The 21,012-nt window shown below is 43.2% G+C and overlaps 1 protein-coding gene across 2 annotated transcripts; it reads right to left on the bottom strand.

Moving 5' to 3' along the window:
- Nucleotides 1-15: 15 nt before the first annotated feature.
- Nucleotides 16-19,988, bottom strand: col22a1 (collagen, type XXII, alpha 1). 2 transcript variants are annotated; one of them, XM_088365068.1, is made up of 64 exons: nt 19,842-19,988; nt 19,213-19,779; nt 17,023-17,103; nt 15,278-15,389; nt 14,978-15,101; nt 14,458-14,733; nt 14,305-14,385; nt 13,974-14,090; nt 13,843-13,887; nt 13,701-13,763; nt 13,517-13,555; nt 12,736-12,789; nt 12,579-12,632; nt 12,452-12,505; nt 12,198-12,251; nt 12,085-12,129; nt 11,125-11,178; nt 10,999-11,052; nt 10,712-10,747; nt 10,612-10,641; nt 10,500-10,553; nt 10,341-10,394; nt 9,455-9,508; nt 9,167-9,220; nt 9,016-9,069; nt 8,890-8,943; nt 8,739-8,792; nt 8,595-8,639; nt 8,451-8,513; nt 8,313-8,366; nt 8,183-8,224; nt 8,081-8,113; nt 7,924-7,977; nt 7,473-7,526; nt 7,322-7,375; nt 7,199-7,252; nt 7,069-7,122; nt 6,858-6,962; nt 6,337-6,381; nt 6,072-6,149; nt 5,945-5,980; nt 5,755-5,808; nt 5,621-5,665; nt 5,499-5,534; nt 5,305-5,418; nt 4,990-5,043; nt 4,819-4,872; nt 4,691-4,744; nt 4,546-4,599; nt 4,333-4,386; nt 4,189-4,242; nt 4,058-4,111; nt 3,936-3,980; nt 3,725-3,778; nt 3,190-3,243; nt 3,027-3,080; nt 2,871-2,942; nt 2,772-2,807; nt 2,646-2,690; nt 2,404-2,583; nt 2,277-2,343; nt 2,024-2,206; nt 1,881-1,958; nt 16-1,459 (listed from the first exon to the last, which is right to left on the bottom strand). In XM_088365068.1, the coding sequence occupies exons 1-64, from the start codon at nt 19,930-19,932 to the stop codon at nt 1,266-1,268; spliced, it is 4,869 nt and encodes a 1,622-aa protein (XP_088221194.1). In that variant the 5' UTR covers nt 19,933-19,988; the 3' UTR covers nt 16-1,265. The 2 variants fall into 2 exon arrangements, with proteins under 2 accessions (XP_088221194.1, XP_088221195.1); XM_088365069.1 differs by lacking the exons at nt 12,579-12,632; nt 12,736-12,789; nt 13,517-13,555; nt 13,701-13,763; nt 13,843-13,887.
- Nucleotides 19,989-21,012: the final 1,024 nt, after the last annotated feature.

The following is a 21,012-nucleotide window of genomic DNA, read 5'->3' as shown; positions in this document are numbered from 1 at the left end:
TAAACTCTGCCAACGTGGTTTGGGATGAATTTATTCCAGTACAGTACATTACATGAGTCTTTCAAATCATTACAATATGCTACTATTTTTAAAAATATCTTAGCACCATTTTCACCAGATAAAAAAAAAAAAAAAAATCAATATATTGTGGAATAAAAGCACTTGGGATATATTCTTTTAATTAGCAAAGGTCACTAAATGGGTCTGTGTTTTGTGCATGTCTGAAGGAGGATAAACCATTTTTTTTTAAAGTACAAGACCATTAAAAGTACTTTAATTGTTTGACCTTCTAAATTGGGTTGAAAATTGCTCTTTGAGTTTATTTTTCTAAGAACCGATGTAAAAGCCAAATGGAATCTATTAAAAAAAAAGAGAGAAGTCTATAAATATACTGGTGGACAAATAAATTAGCTTACTTGGGCCCGTTGGCGGGAGCTCTTAAAAGGCCTAACACTAAGTCATAAAGTGGCACATGAGAAAGCGCTTTGAAGCAACAAGCCTCTCAGAAAAGAAAAAAAAAAATGAATAGCAATGTCGCAAGTTGTTCCTCTTCAATAAATGAAAATTGCTTAGAAAAAAAAGCGCCATTCCCTTTGAATCCCAAATCATTTCTTTATATAGCAAACCACATTTTGGAATTCAAAACTCTCCCAATCTCACCCAGAGGTAGTCAAGCTCAAATAAATGAGTTGGGAGTTTGGGAGGCGAGTTGCATGGCCGTCGATTTATTGCAACATTAAAAGTTAAAGCATATCAAAAAGCGGATAGTACTACTTACCTCCATTTTGGACAAGCGGGGCAGAATGATCCCATTCAAGGCTACATAAGAAGCACAAAAGTGCTCCACCATCACTCCCACAAACAATCATTGTCAATACCGCCTAACAATTCAAAATGGCTTGCCAAAGTCCCGCCCCACCCGATACTAGCAAAATACCAAACCCGATACCAAGCGGTTACCTAACAGATTGAGCAACGAGCAGTGAGAGAAATCTCGAGCTTGACATACCTGGAGAGACTTGCATTATCCGCTCCTGATATATTTGACAAGAAGCATGCAAGTCAGGAAAACATATTTAGCTGCCCTCTTTACCCCACATTCCATCTTCAAAAGTCCTTGGCATCCAATCCCCCATCATTTGCAAAAAGAAAACACAGAATAATCGTCAGTCCTCCAAAGGTGAGGTTGGAACCCTCCCCAAAATCTTCTTTAGTCAGACGCTACAATGTTCATAAATACAGCTGTACTTCAAGCTCTTTTAATTTTAAGTCCCCTTGACATTTTTGGTGTGAGGTCTGTTCGCAAGGCTGGCGTAATAGGCGCACTGGGAGGGGTCACATTGCCCGGTAGGTCCCGGAGGGCCCGGTTGACCGGTGGGGCCGGGATTTCCTGGCTCCCCCTGGGCTCCGGATTGTCCCGGGCTGCCGTCTTTCCCATAACCCGGCATACCAGCCGGGCCTGTGGTCGGGAGACGGAATCGCTTTAGCAGCAATCGAGAGGCGTCTAGTGCAGTGGTTCTTAACCTGGGTTCCATCGAACCCTAGCGGTTCGCTGAGTCGGTCTCAGGGGTTCGGCAGAGCCTGCACTGCACACCTGATTTATAAATCGGTGATATCTGAACTAGTCTTGCAAAGGCAACAGTAGAAGTCACACTGATTTGCAGGGATGTTGTGAGTTCATGCATTGTGTTGGTTTTGTCATGCACGGCTCATTTTGTGCACCAGTAAAAAACATCTATGTCTTGAATTTGATAAAAAATAATTTTATTATTCACTGAAGAGAGATTCGGTGAACGCGTCTATGAAACTTGGGGGTTCGGTACCTCCAACAAGGTTAAGAACCACTGGTCTAGTGTGAATGTTTTTAGTTGTGATATTACCTATTGCACCAGGAGGACCTTGCTCTCCTCTTTCACCAACCCCAGAATCTCCTTTGTCTCCTTTAGTACCTCTTTCACCTAAAAGGAATCCAAATAGGGTCAGTGGATGGTGTCATCGGAAAGTCTTAGTTGCGGGCCGCTACCTTTGGGACCCGCGGGTCCCCTCGATCCTTCGCCTCCGTTCAGTCCAGGCATGCCCGGTTCCCCGGGTGGGCCAGGTCGCCCGGGGTTGCCGTCTTTACCCGGAAGGCCAGGTGCTCCCGGGCGACCCGCGGAACTCTTCACATGGGCTGGTTGCATCTGAGCCATGAGGTAGGCCAATTTGGCTAGAAGCACAAAAGAAAGACTCCATCAGGAAATGGACTCTTCAGATATGATGTGAAGCTGTTGCCTCACCATCCAATTGCTTGGACAATTCCTCCTGAATGAGCCTTCTCATCTGCTCCACTGATGCGGACTCTCCCTGAGGAGATGCAGTTGATTCCGGTTGACTGAATTATTCACAACGCTTTGTGATACTTACTCTGGGTCCTGGTATTCCTGGATTCCCAGAAGGTCCTTGTGGCCCAGGAGATCCCACTTCACCTGGTGGTCCTGACATGCCCATCATCCCAGTGTGGCCCTTTCTGCCAGGTGGTCCTGTATTTCCTGGTATGCCTGGTTCTCCAGATTGTCCCTTATCACCTTTAATGCCCCCGTCTCCCTATAATAGATTTGTGAGGTGTGTTTTTTTGGCAGAACTTAACTCAAAATCCCCGTACTTACTTTTTCCCCCTTAAGGCCACGATCGCCAGGTCGGCCTGGGACTCCCTACAAGACCCCGAAGATGTATTTAAAAAAAATGCAATATGTACTGGACATTAAGAAATATAAACCACTGGTGTGAACTACCTGTTTTCCTTCTGGACCAACAGGACCTGGAGGACCCTGGAAAATGAACAAAAATGTCAGTATTGTGTAGATTAGATCTTTTAATTTCCAGACACTTACCGGAGGCCCCTTAGGCCCACTGAAGCCTGGTAATCCTGGATTTCCATGTTCTCCCCTTTCCCCTCTCAAACCCTGAGCGATGGCAAAGAGGTTGTAAAAATAAACAATGGGAATTGCTATGTTTGCAGAACGGTGGCGCTTTGACAGACAACTCACCGGAGTTCCTGGGAGACCTGATTTACCCGACGGTCCCGGTTCACCCTGCTTGCCCTAGAAAGAAAACAAACCAAGAAAGAAAAATGATGGACTCGGTTCCATAAATGTACTGCATGCCTCTTTCCACTTGACATGATGTGCTGAGTGGTGTGTTCATGCTCACTGGTTCGCCTCTTGGTCCAATGAGTCCTTCAGGTCCAGGAGGCCCCTTTTGACCCTGCCACAACAAAACAACAGTTTGCCAATATACACATTCTCCGGCTTTTAAGTGTGAGCGCCGACGGGATAAAAGCGAGCTTGTCGACTCTTGACAATAAATGGGACAAAAATCTCATAATGTAGAAAGCTCCAGCAGCGGCTCCACGGTAAAATATAGACATGATTAAAGATTATTTTGGCGTTCTGCTCCAAGCTTGCTTAAATCATCGCTGGGCTGGATTCCAGAAGATGTCGGGAAGCAATGCTGCAGCCTGAAGAATATTTTATGCAGTTTGAACAGGCCAGGATTTTCTATGGCCTAATATTTATCTCTACTATACAGTGTGGCTGTGAGGCACGACTACATTTTTTCCTTTATTACAAGCTTTTTATGCTTCCCACTTCTCTTGGAGGGAAATAAAGTACACTTTCTATTTTTCATATGACAGACTAGTCCTGACAGACAGTTTATTAAATAATATAAATAAAACACACGGTACCTCCTTTCCAGGTTTGCCATCCCGTCCAGGTAATCCAGCTTTTCCATCTTCTCCCTGTTTGATGCATGAAATCATCGCATGACATTCGCTAACCAGAGGCTGAGCAGCACTGTATTTGTTTACGGAGTAAATTCTGTTTAGGAACACTAGAATTTTAAATCTGTATCATTAGTATTATAAAAATTTTCTATATTTTTGTTGCTTTGCTCACCTTTGACCCAGGAGGACCAGGTTCTCCTCTGTGACCCTTGAAGCCCTGAATAGAAAGAGATAGTGGTCAACTCACTGCCTTTGTGGTCTTTTACACAGGTTCCGTTTATGGAGGCTACTTACTGGGAGTCCACGGAGACCGGGGTTTCCAAGTGGTCCAGGTTCACCTTGTTTGCCCTGGCATAAAAAAAATGACTCGCATCATCACAGTTTCTGTCAGGTGACATGAAACGAGGCTAAAATGTTCTACTTACAGGTTCTCCTTGTTCACCTTGGATACCATCTTTTCCTATTTTGCCAGGTGGACCCTGCAGTTAAGTGGAATGGATTGTCATCAAGCAATAGTTTGGATCAGACTGCAGTTGTTTATAGTTTGGCTGCTGCATCATAATTCTTACAATCGCGCCAGGAAGACCCGGAGGACCTTGGATCCCTTTGAGACCTTCTTTGCCCTATTAAAACAGATAGGAAGAGTCATTAAAAAGAAAAAGGGAATACTAGACAGCGTAACTCGGCACATTACACGGTCTGACCTATATTGAGGAAAGCAGGTCTGCAGACTAATGATATGTCGCTTTTATAAGTGGGAAAGTATAAGATTTTGGACTCACCTTCTCTCCAGGAGGTCCTTGTGGACCAGGAGGACCAGGTTGTCCATCATTGCCCTGAACATAAAAGTTTTTTTTTCAAATCAAGCCAACGTTGCACAGCTTCTGAGACTATTTGGTGCATGTATTAGACAAAAGAGCGATTTACCGCTGTGCCCGTCATTCCAGCAGGACCGGGATGACCTGGAGGTCCAGGGTGACCCTGTGAAATAAAAAAGAAATGACTCAACCATAATATATGCAAGATATTGAGGTAAAAAACGTTTGTCTGTTCACCTTTTCTCCCTTATCTCCTGGCATTCCAGAAGTACCTCGGTCACCTTTAAGTCCCTGTATGGATAAATTGACAAACTGATTTATTTTAAAAATCTGCTGAAAAATGTGAGCCAAAAACAAAAGTATTTGCTCATCTCAGCAATAAGGAAAAGCGTTAATGTGTCATCTTGCCTTTCCTCCATCAACTCCGGGAGGTCCTTGAGGTCCCGGTAGGCCCGGTGCGCCCTGTAATGACACAGCAGACAATCAGTCTTATCCTGGAAGACTAAGCATGGCCTAATTGCTCACTAGTGCCCCTGGAGGAGGCTCGACAAATGATGCAGACTGCGTCTGGGCGTACTTTGATTGATGAGCACACATTAGTAACTTGGACCTCATGCCTCATTTTCGGTCTAATGAATGCACTCACATGCAAACACACATTCCATTGACTTTACATTAAGGCAAAGCTGATATTAATGCAGAATACAAACGACTGTGTCCTACTTGATAGCCATCTTGACCATCTTTCCCAGGAGGTCCTTGTTGTCCTTTATCGCCCGGCAGTCCCGGGACACCTGCTTGTCCAGGAGGACCTGCTGGGCAGTCTGAGCAAATGTCCTAAATGATGCAAAAAAAAAAAGAGAAGCTTTTAGTTTTGACTGTACAATAACTCTCTCAAAACAAGCAGCTGTACATACCTTAAGTTTGATGTCGGAAAGGTCTGCTGCTTTTCCCTAGAGAAGATGATCATAAGGTATCAAACTGAATTGTCACTGAAAATAAATAAATACATTCTTTAGGTCATTTGATCCATTCTTACAGGTTCTCCAGGTGATCCCTTCTCGCCTGGCCTTCCCGGTACTCCCTAAAAGGAGGATAAAGTGGTCGATTACATGTACACATTGAAAGCACATTGAGTCCATATAAAAAAAAATAATAAAAGTGTCGCCTCACGTTATGCCCCGCAGGTCCGTCAGGACCAGCTATGCCGGGCAAGCCCCTGAGGCCCTGAAAAACAGGAAAGAAAACAAATGAGATGAAAACTATAAATAATAATAACAAAAATAATATCAAATAATATTGATATCAACATAAGATAGTACAAAACTAAAATAAATGCAAAAAATCCTGAAATTCAACTCACAGGTGGTCCGGGATCCCCATTATTTCCAGGGGGCCCCTATAAAAAGACAAAGACGGTAGTTACTATAAAGATGATCTAAATATGACCGGCACAGTACAACAAAAATAGTTTGTTTTGGCCATCATACCTGAGGTCCTGTTTTGCCTTCCCCTGGGGAGCCCCTGTCCCCTGGTAAGCCTGGCTCTCCTCTTAATCCCGGGGGACCCTGAAAGACACAAACCAAATGTATTAGCCACTCTCCTCATCCTCAGTAAAGTATGTGAGCTGTAGTAATAGCAGTAGTTCTTCACTGAGGATAAATAATACATGCCTGTCTACATGTGTTGCTGCATCACTTGTGTTCAACTGTGTCCACCCTTGAGCATACACAGAGAAAGATAAAATCCTATTACCTTTGGCCCTGGGGGTCCGTCATTTCCCCGTGGTCCCGGTTCCCCCTGTCATATCACAAATGAGGTCAATTAAACATCTCGGAAACACAAACGCCTCATATAAAGCTCTTAAGACTAAATCATTAGGCATTGGCATAAGAAAGTGTGTACGAGTTCATTCCTCAATGCACATAAACGGCAACGGCGAGGCCTCTGGGCCGCACCTGGCTGCTGTAAAAAGAAGAATGAAATAAATAAATGAAAACTAAGCGAGCTTCCTGTTTGCCTGCGCTTCGTCAGCACCTCTGAGGTGGGAAAAAAAATAGGGATGGAGGCATACGGTGTGCCGCAGCACAAAATGTGCCAACTCAGGCTTGTTGTGTTGCGGTTCAACATATATGCACAGCACATGTGGAAGAATTTTTTTTTTTGTGGTAGCAGACGATAAATAAATGATGGATGAACATTTACTGACGCTTCTATGAGCCAGGTGGAATACTGCAAACTGTAACAATAAAACAATTTTATAATCTATTTCTTACAGGTAGTCCATCTTTCCCCTTCCCTGTTGGTCCTTGGGGTCCAATCAAACCAGGCTCTCCGGGGAGTCCTCGTTGACCTGCTTGCCCTGGTTTGCCTGATTCCCCCTAAAGAAAATACATTTTTCATGATGATATATTGCTAACCAAAATGGAAATGATTTGTTGTTTATCCAGGAGCACTGATGAGGAGTTTGGATATGAAATGTATGACCTTGTCTCCTCTCTCTCCAGCAGGACCAGGAGGCCCAACGATGCCTGGTATGCCCTAAAAAAAAAAAGCAATTCCATTATAAAGCGAGACTTGTGTTTAGTCACACATCAAATTGTGCATGAAGACCTACCACATTGCCTGGGAGCCCTCGAGGCCCTTGAGGACCAGCCACACCAGGAGGCCCCTGTAGCAGCAAACACATTAGTGGTTACTATACTATGCACTATTATTAGGCTTCTCACTTTCAACTCACGGGGTCCCCAACACGTCCTGTCTCTCCTTGAAGTCCCGTGTCTCCTTTTGAACCCTAACAAGGAAGAAAGGTCAACCCAAATATGATTAATTGATTGATTAATGACTCTTTTTAATTTTTGCTCTTGTGGTTTTAAGGAGCCAAGTCTTACCGGTAGTCCAGGTGGACCCTTAAAGCCTTGCTCGCCAGGTAATCCTCTTGGGCCCTTCAGGCAGAGTATATTTATTAGCACGCTTGATTTAATTGAGCAATTTATTTTCTTCCATTTGTACTCTGTCTATTTCATTTTAAGAATATGCTTTAATAAAACTTTGCATATGTTATTGACAAAAAAATGTAAAAAATGATGACAAGTATTATTATTTTATTATTATTATTATTATTATTATTATTATTATTATTATTATTATTATTTATCAGTATCTGTCTTGTCCAACTGTGAGCAATACAAATTCATGAGGTTTCTTAACGTGTCTTTAGTGACATCTCGTGGATCATTTTGCACATTGCAACAAATATAGTTTCAGGAATACTCTAGAGACGTCAAATGAAAAAAAAACCGTCTGTAATACGTATAAAAATATGTATTGACAAAATCTTACCATTTCTCCAGTTTTTCCTTGGTCCCCTTTCTCTCCTTTTTCTCCTGGTTTTCCCTTGATAAAAAATGGACCATTGTCACTTTTGTGTACCTTTAAATATTTTATCATTCTGTTTGGAGAGAAACTTTTTTTTTTCATGGTATTGTTGTCAACTTACAGGTTCACCCGGCTCAGGAATGACCTCCGCTACCTGAGAAGAAAAACAAATCCCAATGTATTTGATTTATATTTTTGGGGAATATCATTCAATGCAATTTACATTTCCAGGCACGCCGGGCAGTCCCCTGTCTCCTACTTCACCCTGAAAGCAGAAGAAGAAGACAATCGTGTGAAATCAATTACAGCAAGATTAACTTGATTTGTCGATTAAACAATGACAATTTCTTTACCTTGTCACCCTTTTCACCTTTTGGGCCAAAAGGGCCCTCTTGTCCCCTGTCACCCTAATACAGCAAATAAAACGGAATCAATCATTTAAATTCTCATTCTTATTTTCGTATATATATATTTATATATACTCTACATACAGGACTTCCCCTCTCTCCTCTTGCTCCATCAGCACCAGCTACACCAGGTGGGCCAGCCAATCCCTGTTTCAAAAAATAAAAAACTTAGTTTCTAAATTCAAAATATTAAAGAAAAAACATATAATGGGAAAAAAATCAACTCACTCGCTCCCCTGGAGGCCCTCTTGGTCCTGGAGGCCCGTCATCTCCCTGGAAGGTGTTGAGGGGAATCACATGGACATTAAATTGTGAGATTTGCATAACGAGAAAGTCGTATTAAAAAATAAAAATAGTGAGTCGCCATAGCACCTTTGGTCCAGCTTTGCCAGGAAAACCATCCGTTCCACGCTCTCCTCTGGGCCCCTTAAAAGAAATCAAACAAGTCATACTTGGTACTGTACGGCCCAAATATGCCTCAATTGAAGTTGCACAATGTAATTGAACTAAAAATGACACGAACCATAGCGCCATCGTTTCCAGGAGCACCGTCCTGCCCATCCTTACCGGGAACACCCTTTTGAAGGTGACAGACATGAAATATTACAGTGTTTATTTAATTAAATTTAATAATTTAACTTCAACTCACAGGCTTTCCAGCCTCGCCAGGTTTGCCGGAAAATCCAATTTCACCCGGCAGACCCTTTCAAATGAAAAAAGGAAATTATCAAATAAACCAGTCAGGTATATGCTGTGTCTTGTTATTATTAATAAATAAATAGAGAATTATGTTTGCTTACAGGTGGGCCGGTGTTGCCATTTTTCCCCGGCGGTCCCAGTGGACCTATTGGACCCTGCAAAATAAACATTTATAACCTGAATAAAAGTTACAAGTGAAAGCCTGCAGCAAAATTATTTGGCACAACCTGCAAAGTTAATTTGAAGCTCAACGACCCCCTCCAGAGAAGCAAGTCTTTTATTTTTTTACCACTTTGAATAATTGAGCAACCCGCAGTGTTAAAATATGAAATAAATTTACATTGTTCTTGCGCATTGCTTAATTCTATGAAAATGAAACACGTCCTTACGATCGGTCCGGGGAGTCCGTCCACTCCGGGCAATCCACTTTCACCCTTTTTTCCCTGGAAGACAAATTAAGAAGAAAAAAACAATGACGGAAAATACATTTTTGCTTAGGAAAAGAAAAAATGACTCATTAGTGGAGCAGCTACAATAAAATGAATTGCAGCATATTTTCATGTTTATAAAGTTAACAGCACTCAGTGGTCAGGAGTTCTCAAACTTTTTATATCAAGTAAAAAAAAATACTGCTCTCTAAGCATTATACACAAATTGAATGGCAATATAGGCAGAAAAAAAGGAAAACGTTTAAAAACAAAATGTTCTTAAAGGTTGCATTAAAATGAATGATTAAAAAGTTAAATACAACTGAACTGTATTCATTATTTCTCATACCACTAGAGGGAACCCCTATAACACAATTTGAGATCCACTTGTCTGGAAGAAGTCTCTGTCCTCATTTGTATTCTGCAAGTTACTATTGTCAGTGTTTTAAGTTGAAAACCACTGGGACCAAAGATCCACTTGGTGGATGCTACATAAAAAGAACACACTGTTCATTAATTAGCACAAAGAATTAACATTGAGGTTTTCTAAATCGTCTCTGTGGGCTACGATTCATTTAGCAACGAGATTAAACTCTGCCTGCTGTCACGGGCCGCATGTTTGGTTTGCCGGAGAACATCTCAGGAGAGGATAACCATCCAACTGGAGATCTCAAGGTTGTTTGTTTGCTAGCAATTAGCTTCGTTCCCTTGTGGAGCACGGCCTTAGAAAGGAATCGGTCAGGGAATAATTTTGGTGCAGATCTGAATGATGGTGCATATGATGGGATTTTTCACACAATTCCTTAATAATGGATGAAGAGACAAGTTGTAAAAAAACAATTCTTACCCTTTGCCCAAATTCCCCGGGTTCCCCTGGTATCCCCTGTCGACCCGGAGGACCCTTTGAAGCAGAAAGCTCGGTTACATCGGTGCCTTCGTGAGCATCCGCATGCATCTGAACATTCCCCAAAAGGAATCATGCCGGAAGAATGAAATCAATCCTTACAGGTGGTCCTGGTGGGCCGTCAGCCCCAGGAGGCCCTGGAAGCCCAAGTTCTCCCTGAAATTGTTCACATGATTATTAGCACGTAGAAAATTGTATTATGATGGCAACTCACCTTTTCTCCTCTTAGACCCTCTTTTTGGAACTATGGGGAAATAAATGATTAGTTGTCACTTATTTATTCGAATGTGTATGTGGGTAATTTTGGTACTGACCACATCACCGGGTAATCCGGGAATTCCTTGCTCCCCCTACAAGAGAGTTCCCGCAAGAAGAAAAAAGGAACATCATGTCAACATTTCCTCGGGCGACATGATAACGAGTAGTTCCCCATGACAATGTGTGCGCATGGGCGTGACCAGACGAAGAAAGTCGCAGACAAATGAGGGTGCTGACTTTGGATGGTACCAAAACAGACAGAGGAATGTCTGGAGTGTTTACAAGCCTGCTTTTATGAAATGATTTAGAGATGTGTATTATGACATTATTGTTGGAGACGTACCTTATCACCTTTGACCCCACTGGCCCCGGGTAAGCCAGCCTGTCCCCTTAAGCCCTGAACAATTTAGAAAAAAAATATGATGACGCCGACAAGACGCAAATCCTCCACACTTTATTCACAACGTACGTCTTTGCCGTGAAATCCAGGTTTTCCGGGTAATCCATCCAAGCCGCGCTCACCCTAAAAAAGAGAGATGGCGTCAAAGCACATCAAGCTGTCACAAGATGGCAGCAAAGCCCAATGAAGCGCTTCAATTCACGATGACTGGCACCAAGATGGCAGTAAATGGCGCCAAAGCACTACATTTGGCTCAACTTAATTCATCATAATTCCTTAAAACACCACAAGTTGGTGCCAAAGTACTTCTTTTATAACACAAAAACGCGAGCGTAGTCACTCCGCAGTGAGAGATGAAAAAAGAGGTCAGGTAAATGACTTCAAGTGTCTTCATCACTTTCTCAAGGACTTTCTTACTCTTGACCCAAAGAAAAAAATATTGCTGAATTTGCAGCAACGATAGGCAGCTCATGCGGAACGTGTCACCAAGAAAAGCTTTTGATGGCATTTCAGTATGCTGACAACCTGCTCCACATCCCCGTCGTCGCCATGTGGCAAAGGCATCAAGGGTCAAGACGAAGTGGCGGCTGACAGGTGGCTCGACCATTCTCGCATGGCGGTGATTGAGGTGTTTTCGTTGTTTGCCGAAACCTCAGCCGTCAACAAAGTATCTGAGCGTTTGGGAATGAGCTGCACTGCAGCCAAAATAAGCCCCCACATGCAAAGCGGACGGGAAGTGGGATGAGTGAATCAAACAAGTCACATCTGTTTACGCCATTTTATGTCCGAGAGGAACCGCTCTCGTTCTCACTGGCCCTCAGGCAGGAGCACAAAATGTGCTTGTTTAACTTCACCTTTTCATCGTTTTACCAGATGCGTGGACAAGGAACCTGTTCCCACGGCCGGATTGCATATTTTATGAGTGTATTACTCAAAAAAGTCGGAGTAAGAAGCCAAGTGAGAAAACATTTTCAAAAAAATAAAATGAAACTAAGTAAAGGTGCAGATTACAAATGCAGCATCACTCACACTTTGTCCTGTTGATCCCTTTTCACCTTTTTTCCCATCGACACCCTACGAGACAACACAAAAAGAAATCTTACAATACTTATCATAATTAATAATTGAATGCAGACACTCACGGAGACGCCTTTAGGTCCTGGTGATCCTTGATAACCTGCGTCACCTTGAACGCCCTGAATTGTACAAAAACACAATCATTTGATTGTAACAAGTGTTAGGGTTTGTCGTTGCTTAAAACTGCCATCGGAGGGCGCCAAAGGATTACCTTTGTCTAAATGGAGCTCCTCAGCTCACCTTAAATTGTTTGCTTAGCACCAAATCAGTAGTGTTGATGCTACAGATATTGATTTTATTGTGAACGTGGATCACCCACCTTTTCTCCAATCAGACCAGGAAGTCCTGGAATGCCAGCCCGCCCAGCTTCTCCCTATCCAAGCAATAAAACAAACACGTGTACCACTTTCAATTCAATCTCAAAATAAATCCACACAAGTATTTACTTTTTCGCCTTTGTCTCCAGATTCACCGTCGATACCGGGAATACCGCTGACTCCCTGTCACATCGTGGAGAGAAAAATAAAAAGTCAGGACGGGTCAGCAAGCTGTTTGGATTTACAAAGCAAACAGGCTGCGAGTCCAGGTTCAGCAATGGCAGACCTTCTCTCCTCTTTGACCGGGGGCACCTGTCAAGCCTATGCTGCCTCTATCGCCCTGTTAAAACAAAATTGGCGTTATTCACACGGAGCCACACTCGCTCGGGCATGCGGGGAGACGACGGCGTGCTGTCACGACCTGTTAGCGCCACAAAAGTCAAAGTTGGTTAGGAGGGGGGTTAGACACACACAGACATGTCAAAACTCCATCTTGCTATGATTTATTGAAGCCTGCTATGGATTTACTACCTGGATCTTTAAGAAAAAAAAAAAGTCTTGGAGTAATGGCTTTAAGGTCGAATAAGGTCAAACGTATAGACTGTAATTTGAACACACGTCATTTCTTTCATCCCAGATTAGGATAAAGACTGTCTCCGCTCACAAGGGGATTGCCCTTGTGAGTACGCCGCTGAAAGGTGCAATTAGAGGCAGTGAAAGCAGGATAAGTTCACTTTCACTCCCGTGCAACTCAATGACCGAAATGGCTGTTTTTTTTTTTTTTTTTTAAGCCGCAGTGCAGGCCTGGTTTGTGTCACAATTTTTTGCTGTTTAAGCAACAAATTGTGCCCAGCTATATGGCTGAAGAAGGGGGGTGCATGGAAAAATGAAAAATGAAGGTAGTTTTTTCATGCAATTCATGCTGTCGTCAATAAATGTCTATTTGGGATGTTTGCATGAGATATTTTGCAACATGTTGTTAATGAGCTCGCATGCTGCTAGGAAATGGTGTTTAATAAGGCCCATGCAGCGAGCGAGCGAGCGCCGTGAGCGACAGGTTGACTTACCTTCTCACCTCTTTCACCTCTACCAGAGATGACTTTGCCCTGCAAATAATTAATCGACAGGGATTAATTATTATCGAGGCTGGCAGAAAGCCAGAAGAGACAGAAGGGAAGCATGCGCTCGGAAATGACTTGTGTGTTTGGCACTCAAATGAATGATTCTATCTTTAATTGTTTTTTTTCCTACACTTTCTCCTTTTTCTCCTCTAAGGCCCGGCAGACCGGAGGCACCTCGAGGGCCGACTTCACCCTGTAAAAATAGTCCAGACATTGAAACAACACCATAAATTATTTTACCAAACTATGACTAAGGGATTGCTGCAGAAGACCTTTTCACCCTTGAGACCGACACGGCCCGGTGCGCCAGCTGCTCCCTGCGAGGAATCAAAAACCATTCAAGAACAAAAGCCTTGCGGGATTATAAGTCAGGAGGACGAGCAGAAGGAAAGAAGTCATTCACCTTGTCTCCAGCAGGGCAGGAGCAATTCGCTTGAGGGCCTCGCTGCTGCTCCGCTGAGGTTGGTGTCGGAGTAGGGATCGCGATGGGAGGAGCCTCGGTCGCAATTTTTTTAGGGCACTGGATTGAGACAAGATATGTCATTTGCACTATATATTGAAAAACGGATAAAAATTCTTTGGGGGGGGCGTGCAAAAAGTTCATCTTGAGAAGCTTGGTTAGAAAACACGAGCTGTGGTTGCATGTCAGGATATTACTGGATATTGCAATATTTCACTGGAAGCCACACCAAGCAGGCCCAAAATAACCTCCAATCCACAAGATGAGTACTCACAGGCCCATTGGGTAAATCGCAGCAGGTTTCAAGCTCGGCGTGTTTGGAGTCGCAGTAGATAACCATCCTCTGGAGGTCAAACTGCGCCGGAAAGAGACACGTGAGCGACGCTGCCGCCTATTCAGATTGAGGACGCTTTGCGGAGACGCTCACATCAATAGGCACGCTGTCGTATAATCGCTTCCCAATGACCGTCTTTCCTTGGATATCGATGTCCTCCCTGTCGCCGATGGGCAGCGTCTGGATGAGTTGACAGTCCAGGTAGAGCGAAACGGTCTTGGCCTCCACGCTCAGGCCTATCTTATGCCAGTTGCGGTCAAACAGGTTGTCCACTTCCGAGTTCCTGAACACAACTCGGACGGCGTCTTTGGTCAAGCCCACCGCGTTGTACTCCACCGCCTTGTTCTCACCGTCCAGCCTGATGGACACCTGACAGGACGGACAGAAGACATTTAAAGGTGGCTAATTTGAGTGCTAGAATATTCACACTCTAAAATTCATTCTGAAATTGTAGCAACAATTCAAATGAAATCCAATCAGCTCAGAAAAAGTCTTAAAAATAGAGTCATAATAATAATAATAATAATAATTCAAGTGGAGTGAGCAGACCTGAGTCAACCTCAACATTTGTCAAAAGCATAATAATGGAGAATTTATTGCATTTGTGACCCACCTGTGGGATTCCATATTTGTCAAAGATTTGCCAGAGGTACCAATCTTCTCGTCTTGAGGTTTTCCTGAATTTAAACGTCGTCACAAAGGCATACTCATCTGGCAGCCCCTGAGGGTACACGCCTCTATGGAAGGAAAGCACATTTTGCACCATTACAAATAATAGTGTATATTATCATCTCTAATGATTCATCACATGTAAAGTTTGAGGGTGGCCTTGAGAACTTTGGATCCTGTGTGCATTTCGAACCTATGTGTGTGAAAAGTCCCTGGGGGGGGCTAATAAAATTGGGCAACTTACTCCGTCTGCTGTACGATAGGCATGGTGCCGAGCCGAACGTACGCACTCTGACCCTCGTCCTGTCTGGTACCCAGAATATTTCGGACACTGAAGTACTCCATCAGGTCGAAGCCTGCATGCATGAGAACACAGGAGAAGCGCACATACGTCATTCCCCAGCATTGAGGTCAAGTCAGGATTTAAACGGACGTCAGTGTCAAACATTGGTTTATGTGTTATAAGCGAGAGGAAAAAACGAGTCACTATCACGGCTAAACTGCCTTTAAGTGCACGTGTGTGCGAGTTTGTCGCTTGAAGTGGTGTGACCACAGACCATACGTTCGTGCAGCGTGGAGTGGACACTCCCTCATAAAATAAACAAACGCCGTTGCTATGACAACAGCTGCTGATGCCCCTGACTATTTTTTCCAGATGACCCGACAGCCATCTTGTGAATTCCTCACATTAGTATGAATTGTAAATCCATGGCGGGGTTACAAAAGGTTACAATTTATCTAGCTTTTTTTTTTTTTTTTTGATAAGTCTTTCCAGCTGTCTGATTTGACCTTTATAGCTTTTTTTTTTTTCGGCACATAGCGCCATTGCATGCATAGCTGGCTTTCCTGTTTGCAGGTCACCGGTTTGCATTGTGCAAACTTGCACACCACGCCACCCGCCTCCGTGTGGTTGTTTGGAGGCCTTCGTTGCTCAGAGTTGTAATTTGGACTGGCGATGCACGCTGTATAATCAAGTCGGAAAAAGTTATTTTGGACAGCTAGGAAAACGACCATTTCTTGGGAGAGGTGGTGGTGGGGGGGGGGGGGAATCTGCGGGGAAACGCCAGATGAGTTCACGCACTGGCGGACGCGGCCATGCAGCACGTTCAGACGGAAGGGGCCGACCAGACGGTGAATACAAATCTGGAATAAACCGCCGCTGCCTTAGTGGTCACAACCTGATACGTAAACTAATCTAAAATTTGCACTAGAAAAGCAGAACATTCCTTTTTGAGTTTCTGAGCATGTTTCTTGACAGCAGGGCTTGATTGGAATGTTATGAAGGCTGAGAAAATAGAATCAGCCAAAAATAATATATAAATAATATAAAATGTATTATATTTATTAAATTTATTATATTATTATATTGTAAAATATAATATAATGAGCCTGATCTAAGACTAAAGAATAGAACCCATCTTAATTAATGACCCCTCAAGGGGGAAACAGGCTACTACGAGTGGGTGAATAATTTCCCCCTGCAAAAACTAGCTCTCATTCCACAATGGTAGCAGGAGCGCAAGTTAAGTCCATGCATCTGTTTTTTCTCTCGATGTGATGCACGTGGGTGGGAGATCCAGACAGGAACTCGCATCGCCCCGAAAGACACTTGTGTAACAACATCCCAACTTTCTGGAGAAATGCTGTCCAAGGGTTCTGAGAAAGGTTTAACTGGAAAAGGGGGAGTCGATCCCAGAGTACAGTTCAACCGTTTTAGAAGTCCTACGAGTATTCGAGTGCTGATATCAAGTCATTTTCCTATTTGGAAAGCGTACGTCTCAATGGCACACAGCTTACATGAAAAGTTCATGAACATGCTACAGACAGTAAGCATGCACCAGACATTTCATTAGGTACACCTGCATCATTTCATATGATTTAACATAACAGCTATGAATATTAAGTATGAATGATCATGTTTGTAGTTTCTAGTGGTGTTGAACTACTTGGTCTCATTCTGAGAGTTGTATTTGTTTGTTTTGCACATACCTGGAACTTGTTGAAGGCCATAACTTGGGCTGTCTTGTTTAAAGCGATCAGGTTGCACCTTCATGTTCGGACATAATACGTCTGAAGGGGAAAAGACACATGTTAGCATGCAGATAAAGCAATTATTATTATTAAAACATAATTTTCAGATGGCACAACTTATCCAAAACAATAGATTTAACCAAAAAAGGTCACTGATTGCCCATAGATGCCAATATCGCGGCAAACCACTAAACGAAGCTCCTCACCTTACTTCAATATAACAAATTTGATAGTTTTACATTAAACATGGCACAAAAACTTTTCAGTAAATATTCCCATTTTGAACAGGCGTCACTGTGATGTTTTGAGAAATCCCCTCGACCCTCTAACAGGTGACGTGGAGAACAGACGAATGCCCTTTGACTGTCTGAGAGCAGAGGAGGTTGTTTTGGTCCAGTGCAAGGGGGCCCACTCCAAAGCCAGTCTTATGTTTCCACGCAAACGTATTTTACACATTGCGATGACAGAAGGAAAGACAACACCGGTGGAATCTAATGGCAGGTTTGCTATTTGTGTAAAGACGGCAGCTCTGTTACCCAAAAACACATCCTGTTGATTCTCTTAAGCCAAAACAAACATATAAATTTGACTTGGACATTTTGTGAAAACACAACATGTGTTTCTTGACAATAGCAGCAATGATTCATTTATAAAAAAAAGTCATTTATTTTCTTAACTGCTTGTTTCTGTGTTTGCGAGCAAGAGGTTTAATTGCAATTTTGCAATCCAGCCATAAGGTATGCAGAGCTGCAGTGTTAGCTTTGATTAGCATTAGCAAGTGGGAAGGGTTTTGTGCTCACTGCATGCATGGGTCTTAATTTCCATTAGACAATTACTTCGATTATGAAATTTTAATCAACTCTGACCTATGGTTTATCATTTCTACTCATTCCATTTTATTGTTTCCCAGCAGAAATTGCACAAGTGAGCGTCACCGCTTTGGAAGTCGCGCTGCCATGACACTCGGCACGCCGGACACGAACGGCCGAGCTACTCCCTGCACTTGTGGCCCTGCAGGCTATAATTTAAAGATCCGGTTGCGAGTTAAAATGGTAGCAATGCAAAAAAAGCTTGCACTATGGAAGGGAATATTTCAAACACGTTTGCCGATTTATTTGATCAGCAGAAGCTAAATATTGATTTTTACAACAACTCCACATCTATGTATTCATTCAACTCTTGCTATTACTTAGAATTTCGATTGTTGGATTTCATTTGGTCATTTCTGTCCTGTTCAATTGCGTCGTCACATACGATGATTCTTTGTTGTTGCAAGTATTGACTATAAGGTAATTGAACGCTGACGTCAGGGCGGACACACTTAAAAGAAGGAGAGCTGTAATTTTCCGGGTGAAAATAGCCTGCACTGCTCAAGCGACTCCACCGCTGATATACTTACAGGCTCACTTGTGGTCGTTTCAGAGATTACGGAAATAAAAACTTGCTGGTAGGGAAAACTTCACCTCCCGCTGTCGTCTACATTTAGGAATTGCCGCCACCCAAGGGGTCAGTTATGCAAGGTTAAAGGGCAGATGCTTTGAAATGAATAGCTGAGCTTTCAAAGAACCACATTCCGATTTTTTTTAGCTTAGTGACACAATTCAGTGATAGGTTACAGTGAAACCCGAGAATCTGATCCGATAAAATTAGTCGTGCATTTCCTCTTTGTCGCCTAAGAAACAAGGCCTCGTTTTCTTCCCTCCCGGGGTTATTTTCGGCAGGAATTTTCATGTGTTGGACTAGAACGCATCCATCATTCTCTGTGGTGTATTTATATGGGGAGAAATAGTCGGGCACCAACCACTGAGGTACGCGACAAAAAGTATGCACGACAAAGAAAAATATGTAGACACAGCGGTATAGACTGACCACTTGTTGCTAGGAAGAATCAAATCATTTGTGATCCAAAGGAAGACGACTAGCATATTCAGATAAGCCTTTTCTGACATTTAAGGGTGTGCACACTTTTGCAAACACACCATTTCTGCTCTGTATTTGTGCTACCTGTCCAATTTCAGTTGAGTTGTATAGATTATAGGTTACATTTGAACAGGCAGGGGTGTGTACACTTTTGATAATCTGTCTCTCTCTCATTGCCAAGTAGTCAAATCTTTTTCCAAGTGCAAAATTGTAAACATAGTGACTTACTTTCGCACAGCCTCCTCCTGAGCCGCCCCCTGATTTTATCGATGGCGTTGAAGTCCGTCACGTGGAAGACGTGGGCGTTCTTTGGCTCTGCCGCAATCTCCTCCAGCTCCACCTTGAGTGCTTCGCCGATGCCCACCGCAAACATCCTGATGCCAGCCTGGGCGGCCGCCCGGGCCGGCTCCAGGACGTAATCCTGACTTCGGCCGTCCGTAAGCAAGATGGCCACCTTCTGGATCCCTTTGGCGGGAGGCCTCGCTCCGTTTTGCTCCGAAAAGATGTTGTTGGTGGTGTAGCTGATAGCATCTCCGGTCATTGTATTCCCCCCCAGGTAGCGTATGTTCCTGGCGGCTTCCTTCACCTCCTCCAGGCTCCCGTATCTCCCCAGGTTGAACTCTGTGGTGGGCCGGTCACTGTAGCGAACCACGGCCACTCGGGTCTTGTCTGGAGCCACGTCAAAAGACTCCACCAGGTTGGCCACCCATTGCCTGATCTTCTCAAAATTCTCCTTGCCCACACTGGACGAGGTATCCAGGATGAAGGCCAAGTCGTAGTGGACGTTTTTGCACCCTGATGCCAATAAAAGAGACATGAACGTCGTCCTTAACTAAACCTAGCCTAAATTGTCTTACCTGCCCTCTGAGCTTCTGCTGTCTCTCCAGAAAGAGTCACGGCCAGGATGACCAAGACCAGTGTGATCCTACAGCCCAGTCGGAATTTCATCTTGGTCTTGGTTTAGTTCTCCTTATTTTACGAGCACCATGCAAGTCTCTGGTCCTTTGAAACACATACAGTAGCAATGCTAACCTTACATGAGCAGCCAAATGTAACTGGGACCAAATTTTGATTTTGTTTTCTGCCTTGTCTTCTAATCTGCTGTCCAGTTTCTGAACTTTGGCAAAGGATGTCCTCTATTCTTGGGATAATAATACCTACGACCAAAATACACGAGCCTCCCAAAGGAAACTGGCCTCACCAAAAATTGTTGGGAAAATGTGCCAAACTAGTTTGACGATGTCCAAAAAACAGAAAAAGAAAATATGACTTTGCAGTTTTTTAGACTGGCTGCAATTAGAAATCCACAGAGGTGATTCTGGCTTTTTCACCATTGTGGAAGATTATACAGTAGGAGCATCTTATGCATGCCTGCCTGTGTGGCAATGACACAAATGTGTCACATCAACACAAAACCCTGTTTGGACTTTTGGGTTGTGATGCGCCAAATGCGTGAGCGCTCGTAGCCATAACAGTCTCATCCCTTCTGGAAAAGATGCCTCACGTCCGAGGTGATCGCTATAGAATTTAGAATTCACTTTCTAACACCGATTTGGGTTACAGTCGCTAAGTCATAAAATCAAATTGGAGGTGGAGTCGATTATTTGCTCTTCTTATCTGATGGTCCATTTGGTTATTTTGGTTTCACTGGCGCTATTCAGTGTATTGGGCAGGTTAAAGCAACTAATTACCGCCAATTTGTCTGGGAACGCCAGGCAATTCTCCAAAAACACACACAGGTTTGTCAGTAGTCTTGCCTGCAATATGTTCAAGCAATAATCAAGCTCTTTTACTTCTGTCAACAAGTGAGCGTTGCTGGAAATGAATCTTTATGCTTGTTCCCATTTCCTTTCCATTTCTGTCAATGGTTGACTTGGGAATGCAAGCGAAGATGCATTTAACAGAGGCGTCATGTGAACCAGGTTTTTTTTCGTCATTGTAACCCAGCAAAAAAGATAAAGAAAGTCATTAAAAAGAAAAATAGGCGGTTAATTAATTTAAATTAAAAACATGGGTTTTTTTGGGAGG

This window comes from Syngnathus floridae, chromosome 21, assembly GCF_059516105.1.
Source record: "Syngnathus floridae isolate MCC-2025c chromosome 21, RoL_Sflo_1.0, whole genome shotgun sequence".
NCBI classification, from domain to species: domain Eukaryota; kingdom Metazoa; phylum Chordata; class Actinopteri; order Syngnathiformes; family Syngnathidae; genus Syngnathus; species Syngnathus floridae.
This window is presented reverse-complemented; position numbering and strand designations above follow the sequence as displayed.

What these genes read in the sequence shown, in the direction of transcription:
- col22a1 (XM_088365068.1), bottom strand. Translation starts at nt 19,932, where the DNA reads ATGAAATTCCGACTGGGCTGTAGGATCACACTGGTCTTGGTCATCCTG. An exon ending in GCGATTTACCCAATGGGCCT is followed by an intron (nt 14,091 to 14,304) that starts GTGAGTACTCAT and finishes GTCTCAATCCAG; the next exon opens with TGCCCTAAAAAAATTGCGAC. An exon ending in CGGGTCTTCCTGGCGCGATT is followed by an intron (nt 4,243 to 4,332) that starts GTAAGAATTATG and finishes ACTTAACTGCAG; the next exon opens with GGTCCACCTGGCAAAATAGG.